Here is a 12,676-nt window from a genome sequence, read left to right as displayed (position 1 = left end):
AATGAAGGTTAGGCTCATTTAAACAGCATACAGTCAGAAAACTCGAGCAGTGCAGTAATGCAATGGTGAATATATGCTGCATCCCAAATCACTCACTCATTCACTCATGCACTACTGCCTATATAGTCGTGATGTTTTTTGTCTAATATGCTGTGTTTGCTCATAATTATTGAAAATATGAAGGTAATAAAATCACACAAACACAAATAACAAAACATACATGATTGTATTTATTTATTTTTAGCAGGTTTCCTTTATAGCACAGTCCCATCCAAAGTGACCCACACAGACGATTATATTGGGGGGAAATATATTCATTGGAATTACATGGGTTTTATGTCCTCCACCAAATACAATCTTCTCTGTAATTACAGCATGTTATTATTAGAAATATACTGGAAAGATACCATTAAGTGTCAGTATAATTTGGGCTTGCTATACTTCCGTGCAGATTTTAAATCAACTGTAAAGTCAAAGAAGTGAAAGAGTTGAAACAGCATGAAATAAAGGCTGCAAGAATAAAGGAGCTGCAAATTAAACTAGGCAGTTTTCTTCACACCGTATTATATGGCCAATAAAGCGTCTTTGAGAGTACATAATTGTTCACTAGGTGTGTCTATGAGAGCTTTATTTATTACAGAACACTTCATAGCATAAACATAAAAATTAATATTAAAGGAGAAGTTCACTTCCAGAACAACAATTTACAGATAATTTACTCACCCCCTTGTCATCCAAGATGTTCATGTCTTTCTTTTTTCAGTCGTAAAGAAATTATGTTTTTTGAGGAAAAAATTTCAGGATTTCTTTCCATATAGTGGACTTCTATGGTGCCCCCGAGTTCAAACTTCTAAAATGCAGTATAAATGCAGCTTCAAAGGGCTCTATATGATCCCAGCTGATGTAGAAGGATCTAATATAGCAAAACGATCATTTTTTTTTTTTTTAATGACAATTTATATATTTTAACCTCAAATGATCGTCTTGTCTAGCTTTGTTAGGGTAGGTCAAAAAACTCCCATCTCATTTTCTCCTCCAACTTCATCCTACTTCGCTGCAGAAGTACCGACCCAGTGTTTACAAAGTGAACATGCAAAGAAGATCAAACGCTCCTTACAAAAAAAGGTAAAACATGGATTATTTTGAAGTTGGAAGAGAAAATAAGATGGGAGTTTTTCGACCTACCCTAACTGTCATGAACCAGAATACACAGAGTTGACGCAGAGCTAGACAAGACGAGCATCTGAGGTTAAAATATAAAATTGTCAATTTCTTTAGAAAATAACCGATTGTTTCAATAGATAAGACCCCTCTACCTCGGCTGGGATCGTTTAGCGCCCTTTGATGCTGCTTTTATACTGCATTTTGGAAGTTCAAACTTGGGGGCACCATAGAAGTCCACTATATGGAGAGAAATCCTAAAAATGTTTTCCTCAAAAAACATAATTTCTTTCTGAACAAAGAAAGACATGAGCATCTTGGATGACAAGAGGGTGAGTAAATTATCTGTAAATTTTTGTTAAGTGAACTTCTTGTTTAAGTAGGTTACATTTTAGACACAATATTGTAAATTTTTGCTTTGTTTTGCAATGAAAATAGTTCAAACCCATAACTGAACAGCAGTTGTGTGGGTCTGAGCATTTTGATTCTGAATTAATCTACATGTTTTAATTAGTTTTGAATCAATTGAGCGAATATCTCAATGGATCGTTCATAAAGACAATCTCATGCTTCGTTTTTGAATAAATCATCCCTTTGAACGAATTGGTTAAATGAATGACGCAGTGACTGACTCCTTACGACCTTTACTTTAGTTAAATTGAGTGTATAAATCCACCTTTAAATATTTTTAATTTAAAATAATAATTTTGCACTTCATTTTACATTTATTTTTAAAACATTAAAAATAGCATTATATATGCAATTGCAGCGCAATTAAGCAGTCTATGTAAATGTCAGAAAAAAAACTTCTGCAGTGCAAAGATTATACTGATTATAAAGGTTATACTGATTTCACTGACTCAACAACTCTGCAGTGTTTTATTATTCTACTTGAATTTAATGCTCAATAAAAGAATTTGACATGAAACGGTGCATCAGGTTAGAAAATAGCCACATAAAGCTAAAATGCCCCTTGAAATTCCTGATGCCCACAACAGGCCTGAACCAGCCAGTATACCTGCACAAAAACACAATTAGCAAAATACTGTCTAATTATCATCAACGACAAAATGCCAGAAAATATTGACATATCCTTTTTGTCAATATCATACACCCCTGTGCACTATAATCCACTGAATGAAGAAAGGAATTATCTGAATTTGAATGAATGAATTTGCTTAATAAACTGGCTGACAGCATGTGCACTGAATAAAATGTGATTTTATAGACAGCAGATGCTCTTGACTGAAGGTCTGCAGTTATTGACCATCTAATAATAATGTAATAAACTCTCTAACTCACAGTCTCTTTTGCTTGTGTTTCTACAGTTCTTCATTCTATTGCTCCTGATATTATTGTTGGAGATTCTGTTCATGATTCTGTTCTTCGCATATCAAGATCAGGTACGTGCAAAATGTTTTACTTTATATTATTTCACAGATTTTGTCACTTATTTAAGTGCAATTCTAAACTGTTTAATCAGACTTTTAATACAAAAGACTAGCCAGAACACAGCTATTACAGCATAATACAATCCCAGAGTTCAAAGCCAAACCACCATCAAAAAAACTAACACACATTATTTTTCTCTGTGAAGTGAAATATATTTTAGTTCAATAATTTTCTTATTTAGTATTTTGCACTTTTAGAGGATTTATGGAATAGTTATGATCCACTCATTACCTGTTAGGCCAGGGACACACCAATGATTTTCAAACCTTAACTGATTTTAAAACTGTTTAAAATATTTTCTCTAAAACTCAGAAAATCCATAAATCTAAACCAATTGTGTTCCATATTTAAGGTTGATATCTCAAAAAATAGTAAGATTTTGTTTGGCTGTTTTTTTTTTTTTTCAGAACTATTTAACCTTTTCGAATCATGCCCATTAGTTTTTGTGTCTGTGTATGTGTGTTCCCATAGCAAGTGCTAGCAAGAGAGTCCATACAATTCCAATGAAGAAAACAAATAAAAAAACAGAACAGCACCAGAAGGGTGAAAATTTGATTTTGGTGCTCATCTTATATCAAGATCATTTTGGAGACAATATGAAGCCATTTCTAATGTAGGTTCTCAGTACAGACAGTTACAGCAATAAAGGCATTAATAAAGAAGCATCTTACAGTAAACATCAAAGGCTTATTAAATTCCTTCTGGTTTACTTCTTTTAGAAAACGTCTTTACCTTACTTGGCAAGTTCCCATAGGAATAGCATATCGAGGAGTTTAAGCAAGTTATTTATTGGGTTAGTATCCTCTATAGCCTTGAATGTAAATAGATATATCAACCAGCATTGCAGGAGTCTTAAGGCTCAGCTGAATAGAAAGATCAATAGTGCTAAGGTCATCAGCTGACATATTGGATTTTTCCTGAGCCATTTCATCACTAAAGAACAGTTGAAATCATTTGATCACTAAAGATGCCAATTGGTCTGATGGCTTCTTTTTGCACTGCACTGTAAAATAATCAGAATGTCTTCAGTGCAGCTCTCTCTCTCTCTCTGAGTCTCTCACAACAAACTACCATCATTTTCTTGGCCGTTCTCCTCAAAGCACATATGGCAACAGTGTGATGGGCATTTTCCAAGACACTTCTAGTGATAGCAACATATTTCCACCGTGGAACATCATACGGTGACAGATTCTACAGAGTCTCATTGGCTACTGTACTCATTGGCTTCCTCAATACATACCAGAGAGACAAAACACACCATCAATTCACCTTTCATCAGTCTTAATCTGCTTAATGACAATGGTTTTGTTATTTCAGCAAAGATTAGACAAAAAAAAAATGTTGCATCATAAAGATGATGTTCAGAAAAATATATAAAAAAAAAAAAAACTGTGAACCTCCAATCCAGCAGATTTTTTTTTCTGAACTTGTCATTTAAAATCAGTTAGAACTTGAAATCTATCTTTGTATTTACACATAAAGCTTCATACCATGAGTAGTATGAGATGACGAGCTGGATCAGTTGAGTTTAATTAGGAAGAGATATTGATTTGTCTCAGGATCTGGGTTGGGAAACAATGCAAAATACAGAGTTAGAATAAATGAATGTTATTGTAGCATAGCCATGCATTTAGGCCATATAGACATTTATGATATTAGCCTGTATTAGACTGTTAGTATTAGCTGATATTAGTTGATGTTTTTGGCAGTAGATGGATCATTCTATCTTCTGTAAAGAATAAATCAGAGGAAGATGAAATACAGGTCTCAGATTAGTTACATATGAAGTGTGTATGTTTATTAAGTTACTAAAGCTGCATCTGACAAATGCACAGACAGTATAAGGATGATGAGACAGGCTGCTAGTATATTAATTTTGAATTATGTAAAAATGTTAAATGATTAATTTTAGTTATAGTCATTATAAATAGCCTTTATTCAGTGTGTGTCACTGTAATCTTTTAACAGAAGTTAGCTGGAAGAATAAAGTGATTTTCTACACATATATCACGCTGCTGGTGGAGATAATGAGATCTCTCAGGTCTAAAGGGAATGATTACAATGACATACTGGCAATATAATGTGGAAATTGTGTTATTCTGTATATAGTTTTTCTTCTTCCGATCCCTGATTCTCTTCTACACAGATGATTAGAAATGACCTCTTTGACCTCCATTTCTCTGTTACTTCCTCCTTACTGATATTTATTATTTATGATGCATTACTGTATTACATCTACCAGGATGGCTGTGAAGTGCCAATGTTGGCAGATGGATCACAGGGAATAATGGAGGAGGTGGTATAGATATAGACACGTGTTTGAAATGGTGCGGCAGTCTATCGTGAGAACTGGAAGGAGGCATGAAAACCATGCCGCAATGCTTATTTCATGCACATTTACATTTCAAATGACAGCTCTGGGTTCAGTGCATGCATGCACTGAAATCCTGTCCGGAGAATTGCATGGAAACACAATCCTTCAAGGAAGCTTTCATTGGCAGGTTCCAACAGTATAGATTGCTGTCTTTCTCACTGCCTTTTTCCTGTTTTTCTGTTTCCTCACTGTTTGTGGTGCTGAATAATTCATTGATAACGGTCTGTTTGGCCGACTGATGACGGAAGTGCAAATTTCTCAGTAGTAAAGACTGCAAAACCCTCATTTATTACTCATATATATGCTAGTGATCAGAAAAGGATGATATTCCATAAACACTTCACCTAAAGTCACATATTCAGAGTTAAACAGGTGAAATATATTAGATGTGAACAATTAGTCTTCATCTGTATGTCACCTTTATGTTTACTGCTTCTTAAATATGATCATCAGCCTGATCATATTTAATATGCATATGTATCTGCTCCATAGTATATGATGTTTTTGCCTGAATAAAGTAGTTTTTATAGAATATTAATTAAAACTGATCGTTCTGACTCTAACATAAAATATGCAGTCACATGCAGCCGCGCGTTCAGCAGCATTCAGATTTAATGTGCTGTGTTGCTGAAAAATTAACCAACAAACCAACAATATGATTTGCTGGGAGAATTGATTATTATCATTAAGAAATTTAACTATTAACAAAACTGCCTTTCATTATATTTCTGTTTGTGCTGTTTTACAACACTTCACATTGCCTGAGCACACCACATCTAACTTTTTTTTTGTTTATTTTAAAATTATGAAAGACAATAAATGTTACATTTGAAAATTAATTTTATTGACAAACAAAAAATTATAAAACGCAGCTATGTAGTCCGTTTCCCTGCTGAAAAAAAAACACATCTAAAACCAGCCTAGGCTGGTTGGCTGGTTTTAGCTGTTAAACCAGCTAAGACCAGCCAACCAGCCTAGGCTGGTTTTAGATGTTTTTTTTCAGCAGGGTTGTTAGGCATGTGGCCAATTAGTTTCTCATTTATGTAATTTACTGAAGTCAAACCTGGAGGGAATCTTAAGATCCCACAGAGTTCCTGTACACATAATTCACCTTAGTAGTGATTCATGGGCAGGATTAACCTAATTGAGAATCAGCGTGTGTGCGCTCTCTTTTCAAATGATTGGATTAACACACACATTTAACTAACAAATAAGATATTTACAAGGCGTTTGCAAATTTGAGGAGAATTTTCAGGAAGGTCCAGACATTTTCATTATTTAAAACATTACACCTTAATTGCATAGTGAATTTAATCTCATAACATTATGACTCTCATTTTAATGTGGATACATGTACATGTAAATAAAAGTGAACTTATGATACCGCTTTACAGAAATCATCATATTAGCAGAAATCAGCAGTCTCCCCCTGCTGTTCTTCCGCACACATTACTCTTGGCCAGCAGTAATGACTTCAGACAAGCACAGCTTTGTTCATTCATAAGCTCAGTAGCTTCACCAGTTCATGTTTAGCACTCAATGGGCCTCATGCATAAAGCACCAGCAGAATCAATACATCTCTGTGAAAATCATGTATAAATCCATTCACGTTAACTGTTACACCAAATTGATTACAGTTTGTATATACAGAAAGTCTGCTTGTGTTTACTGAATGAGAACAGTCTGTTTCAGTAAGTGCCAAAAACATTTGTATATTATATTACATTGCTCTGTTAAAATGCAAAGAATAATTAATGAGTAATTAAATAGATTTAGTGATACATATTGTCATGGCTTGTATTAACTGTAATTTACAGAGACATTATTTTATGTTTCACTGTAATTGCATTTAATCATTTAATAGACGCGTTTATCTAAAGTGATTTAAAAATGAGGACAATAGAGGCAATCAAAACAACAAATTGTTGTGACAAGTATTAGATTAAATTACAGAAACTGAATAACATAGAGCAGGATCGTGGCACATAACACATGTACAAAAAAACAAAACCTTAAATAAGAGTCAGCAGACTAAAACAGCAGTTTAAATCTGGTGAAACAACATGCTGCTATTCATTTCACCTGTTTATATTCATTTATTTATATATATATATTTTTTTTACATTTTATTTTGCTGCCTTGTTAAACTGCCTTAAATGACTTTTTCCATGTACAGGTGCTGGTCATATAAGTAGAATATCTTCAAAAAGTTGATTTATTTAATTCCATTCAAGAAGTGAAACTTGTATAATGTATATGAACTAACCTATATGAACCTTTGCTGGTTTATGCTGGTCCTTTGCTGGTTTATGCTGGCCCTTTGCTGGTTTATGCTGGTCCTTGACCAGCAACATGACCAGCATAAACCAGCAAAGGACCAGCATTAACCAGCAAAGGACCAGCTAAGGACCAGCATTAACCAGCTAAGGACCAGCATCCCAGCACCAAAACATACCTAGCCAGCATATGCTGTTTTTTTTCAGCAGGGTTCCCTTTGCCTCTATATTAATGTGCTTTGCCAGCCTCTTTTGCAATGACCTTTTGTGTCTTGCCCTCCTTGTACAAGGTGTCAATGGTCGTCTTTTGGACAACTGTCAAATCAGCAGTCTTCCCCATGATTGTGTAGCTTACAGAACTAGACTGAGAGACCATTTAAAGGCCTTTGCAGGTGTTTTGAGTTAATAAGCTGATTAGAGTGTGGCACCAGGTGTCTTCAATACTGAACCTTTTCACAATATTCTAATTTTCTGAGATACTGAATTCGGGTTTTCATTAGTTGTCAGTTATAATCATCAAAATAAAAGAAATAAACTCTTGAAATATATCAGTCTGTGTGGAATGAATGTATACATTATACATATTTTACTTATTGAATGGAATTAGTGAAATAAATTAAAACCTCATTTCCAAACATCATGTTTGAAGGACCAGGCACTGCTCATCACCTACAGAGTACCAATCTAAAAGTAAAGTGTGCTTATAGCAGCCTCATGCTGTGGGGCTGTTTTTCAGTGGCAGGGACTGAGGCTCTTATCAGAGTAGAAGAAAAACTCAATGCACCAAAATATTGAGATTAATAAAAAAACTAGTCCAGACCATTCAGAACCTCAGACTGGGCAGAAAGTTTACCTTCCAACAGGCCAATGACCCTAAGCACACAGCAAGAGTGGCTTATATACAACTCTCTGTGAATGTCCTTGAGTGGCCCAGCCACAGCCTGGGCTCGAAACCTAATCAATCATTTCTAGAGAAACCTGAAAATGTCTGTCAGACTCCATCCAAGCTGACAGAGCTTGAGAGGTGAGGCGAAGAATGGCAGAAAATTGCCAAATGTTGATGTGAAAAGCTTGTCAGGTATGCATACTTATGCAATGTACTTATTTATTATTATTTTTTTTTTACTTTTTTTGACAATTCTGTTTTCGCTTTGTAATTTTGGTGCATTGAGTGTAGATTGTTGTGGAATCAGTAATTTAAATCAATTTAACATAAGGCAGCAACATAACAAAACGTAAACAAAAATAAGGGGTATAAATAATAAAACAAAAAAAAGTAATCAGCATTTTTTGTAAAAAAATAAAAAGATACATTCACTAGAGAGCTTGTTTGCAGAGTATGTCATGACCTTTATTTGACCCACCCACTGACAAATAATTTGTTTTAAATAAATTTTTTATGGAAAAAATCCTGAGCAAGAAAAAAAATGTTGCACTATACAGCAGTAAAACTCAACCAGTTTTAGTGTAATAATTTGAGGAAATTGGAAAACTAACCAAAAAAAAAAAAAAGCTTTTTGGTGACATTTAAGCAATTAATTTCTGTATCAGTACTGCTGCTACAGAATGTCACATTCTGTTAAGCCTCAGAAACTAATCAAGAGTGTTACTGAGGATAATTTAACAAACCCTGTATGCTTTGATTTGTGTCAGTGATTAATGTCATTCTTATGTGAGTAAGTTTTTCCTCATGCCGTGTTCTAGATTGATCTGTATGCGCAAAGTGACCTGAAGAAGGGTCTGCAGCTTTTTGGGACTGAAGGAAACATCGGCCTGACCAACGCCTGGAGCATCGTCCAAACCGACGTATGATCACTTAGTTTGTGTAGTAATGATTACTTTCCAGGAAGCAGACATGCAGACACATGATAATGGTGTGTGTATGTTTCTCTTTGTGTCTGTGTGGTGTGTGTGTGCTGTAGTTTCGCTGCTGTGGAGTGACCAATCACACGGACTGGTTTCACGTGTTTAATGCGACGCGTGTTCCAGACTCCTGCTGTCTTGAGTACAGTGATAACTGTGGCCTGGAGAATCCCGGGACCTGGTGGACAGCTGTAAGAAGCTCATCATTAGTTCAATCAGCTTTAACCTCTAAAGAGCCCATGAAATAGTTTGGCAAATGCTCTGTTCTCTCCTGTGTTGATGTATTTTTATAGTGAAACAGGCGGTTTGGGGCAGGACAGACAGAAACTCTGTTGTGTCTCTGTAACTGTCATGGTGTCCATCTTTCTCTCTAATGTGACTAATGCGGTTTGTGTTGACAGCCGTGTTACGAGCGAGTGAAGGGCTGGCTGCACGAGAATCTGGTGGCTCTGTGGATTTTCGCTCTGTGTACGGCTCTTACACAGGTACTAAACACTTACGTCACAAGAATCAATATATAAGAGCTCAGTGATGGATCATCATTAATGTGTGTTTGCAGATCCTGGGGCTGGTGTTCTCCATGACCATATTCTGTCACGCAGTGAAAGTGGAGACTTTCTATGCATAGACACGTGGCTGAGAGCAGAAAAGGACCAAACACACGTGCATCTGCCCATTTCTGCTTCTTCATTGCACACTTCTGTCTTCATTGCTGCAGCAATCATTTGTAACATTTTGCTAACACACTATTTGCAACATGATTTTATAATCCAGTTCAACTGAAAGAATGAAAATTGCTCTTTATTGTGAATATTTAATGGTGAGTTTATTTTTTTTTATTTGTGAAGAAAATATGGTATAGCAATTTTAAACAAGGAGACCAGTAACTAATGACATAATTTTATATTTGTATAATTTCATATTAATACATCTGAAATGAACAACTGCTGTTTATATTTATTCAGAGCAAGTTCTCAATAGATTTGAAAGGTAAGATATATAGATCAGATTTTTGTATCTGACTTATTCGACAGTGTTTAAAGCAAAAAGTATTAAAACAGACAGTTTAATTGACCAAATGAAGTACATACAGGATGTAGGAAGAAGCACAAGTCTGTTCTGCAGATCCAATTCTGTAAAAGAGCAAAAGCACAGTTTTAACATTATTGCATTGACAATGGTCTGAAGAACTGATCAAAAGAAGAAAAAAAAAGTCCAAACAGATCCCATCACAAACTCACACTCATGTCTCAAATATCTTTGTTTTTAACACTGTTTGTATAGTTTTATCATTTTGAACCTAACAAGCTTCTTTTTGTGAAACATTTCGCTTGAAAATTATGAAAGCTTTTAACTGAATTTAATTTGAAATGAAAAATGTAAAATGTCCATGTATTCCTGTATTTGGATTTACATTTCCTATACCTATGAAAAATAATGGGAATAAATATGCACAAAATTTGTAAGAATCAAATTCATTTATGTAATTTGCGTATGCCATTTCCAAGACTACTGCTAACTTTAAATATAAAACTGAATGTTTTACGATATATTTAATTTGTAAATGCTGAAGTACAGACGTGACGGATGACTGGAAATGTTTTAGGTGCCATTTGAGATGGTCTCATTAAACAAGAGGAAATTGATGGTGGAATCAGTGAACTTTAAGAGTGAAACGCTGAATACATGTGCACACAGTATCATTCCCAATTTCTGAAAAATGACCACATGCAAACACGATTGAAAACAGTTACAGTCAAGCCCGAAATTATTCATACCCCTGGCAAATTCTGACTTAAAGTTACTTTTATTCAACCAGCAAGTTTTTTTTTTTTTTTTTTTTTTAATTCGAAATGACACAGACGTCTCCCAGAAGATAATAAGATGGTGTACAGGCATCATTGTGGAAAAATTATTACTCATTTTTTATTTACATTTGAACAAAAAGTGGCATGTCCAAAATTATTCATACCCTTCTCAATAATCAATAGAAGAGCCTTTATTGGCTATTACAGCAATCAAATGCTTCCTATAATTGCTGACCAGCTTTTTACATGTCTCCACTGGTATTTTTGCCCATTCATCTTTAGCGATGAGCTCCAACTCTTTCAGGTTGGAGGGTCTCCTTGCCATCACCCTGATCTTTAGCTCCCTCCACAGTTTAAGTCAGGACTCTGGCTGGGCCACTGCAAAAAGTTAATGTTTTTGTCTGCTAACTAATTCTTCACCACTTTTGCTGTGTGTTTTGGGTCATTGTCATGTTGAAATGTCCACTGGTGCCCAAGGCCAAGTTTCTCTGCAGACTGCCTGATGTTGTTGTTGAGAATTTTGATGTATTGCTCCTTTTTCATGGTGCCGTTTACTGTGATTAGGTTCCCTGGAATGTTCCCCCAGAACATTAGGTTTCCACCACCATGTTTGACAGTGGGGATGGTGTTCTTAGGGTTGAAGGCTTCTCCTTTTTTACGCCAAATGAAGGCTACATCATTGTGGCCAAACAATTCAATTTTTGTTTCATCTGACCATAAAACAGAAGACCAGAAGTCTTAATGGAGAAATGTCCTTCTTGGTCTGCGTCTGTGGAACCCAGCGGTGTGCAGTGTCCGTTGGACTGTGTGCCTTGAGATGTTGCCACCAGCAGAGCCCAGATTTATCAGGTGGCTTTGGTGGGGATCCTTGGATTCTTTTTACCTCTCTCACTATCGTCCTAGCCAGCACAGGTGTCACTTTTGGCTTCCGACCACATCCTCTGAGATTTTTCACAGTGCGGAACGTCTTGTATTTTTAGTAATATTTTGCACTGTAGCCACTGGAACTTCAAAACATTTAGATGTGGTCCTATAACCCTTTGCTGACTTGTGAGCAGCCACAATACGCAGCCGCAGGTCCTCAGTGAGCTCCTTTGTCTTAGCCATGACTGTCCACAAACCAACAGCAGAGAGCTTCTGTTTTCACCTGTTGAGTTGATTAAAACAGCTGTTTCCAATGAATCAGGGTAATTAGGATGCTTTAGAACAGCTTGGGCTATTTGGAATGGTATAGAACTTTGGATTTTCCCATAGACTGTGACAGTTTGCAAAGGGTATGAATAAGTTTGGACATGCCACTTTTTGTTCAAATGTAAATAAAAGCTGAGAAATATTTTTTTTCCACAATGATCCCTCTTGTACTTGCTGTAAAACTTGCTGGTTGAATATAAGTAACTTTAAGTCCGAATTTGCCAGGGGTATAAATAATTTCGGGCTTGACTGTATATTTTCAGGTTATTGCCATTGTCTTTTTTCTTTAGTGTGGGATAAACCTAAAAGCCCACAAGCTGACAAATTTATATCTTATTTGTGGGGGATTGGCTATTAAACACTTCTTTTGGAGTCTCTCAGAGATATGCACACACACTAACATCTGTTTCTGTGAGAAATAGCTCTGTTTTTGAGTGAATCTGATGAGTGATTCATTCAGGTACTTGTACAAAAAGACTCACTGTACTGATTTATCTACAAAAAAAAAGAGAGACACTGAACAAATCCTTTTGGCTAACTGTTTTAAATAT

General features: G+C 35.5%; 1 protein-coding gene across 3 annotated transcripts in view; it reads left to right on the top strand.

The window, feature by feature from the left end:
• The window catches only part of tspan4a (tetraspanin 4a), a 52,092-nt gene extending 41,320 nt beyond the window's left edge, over nucleotides 1–10,772 (top strand). For all 3 annotated transcript variants that reach the window (XM_073850344.1, XM_073850343.1, XM_073850342.1), the window contains 5 exons: nucleotides 2,490–2,564; nucleotides 8,968–9,069; nucleotides 9,186–9,317; nucleotides 9,528–9,611; nucleotides 9,686–10,772. In XM_073850344.1, coding sequence (XP_073706445.1) covers nucleotides 2,490–2,564; nucleotides 8,968–9,069; nucleotides 9,186–9,317; nucleotides 9,528–9,611; nucleotides 9,686–9,754 — 462 coding nt within the window. In that variant the 3' untranslated portion in view covers nucleotides 9,755–10,772. The remainder of the gene's footprint in view (nucleotides 1–2,489; nucleotides 2,565–8,967; nucleotides 9,070–9,185; nucleotides 9,318–9,527; nucleotides 9,612–9,685) is intronic.
• The last annotated feature ends 1,904 nt before the right edge of the window (nucleotides 10,773–12,676 follow it).

Source organism: Garra rufa, chromosome 11, assembly GCF_049309525.1.
Source record: "Garra rufa chromosome 11, GarRuf1.0, whole genome shotgun sequence".
Classification (NCBI taxonomy): Eukaryota; Metazoa; Chordata; class Actinopteri; order Cypriniformes; family Cyprinidae; genus Garra; species Garra rufa.
This window is presented reverse-complemented; position numbering and strand designations above follow the sequence as displayed.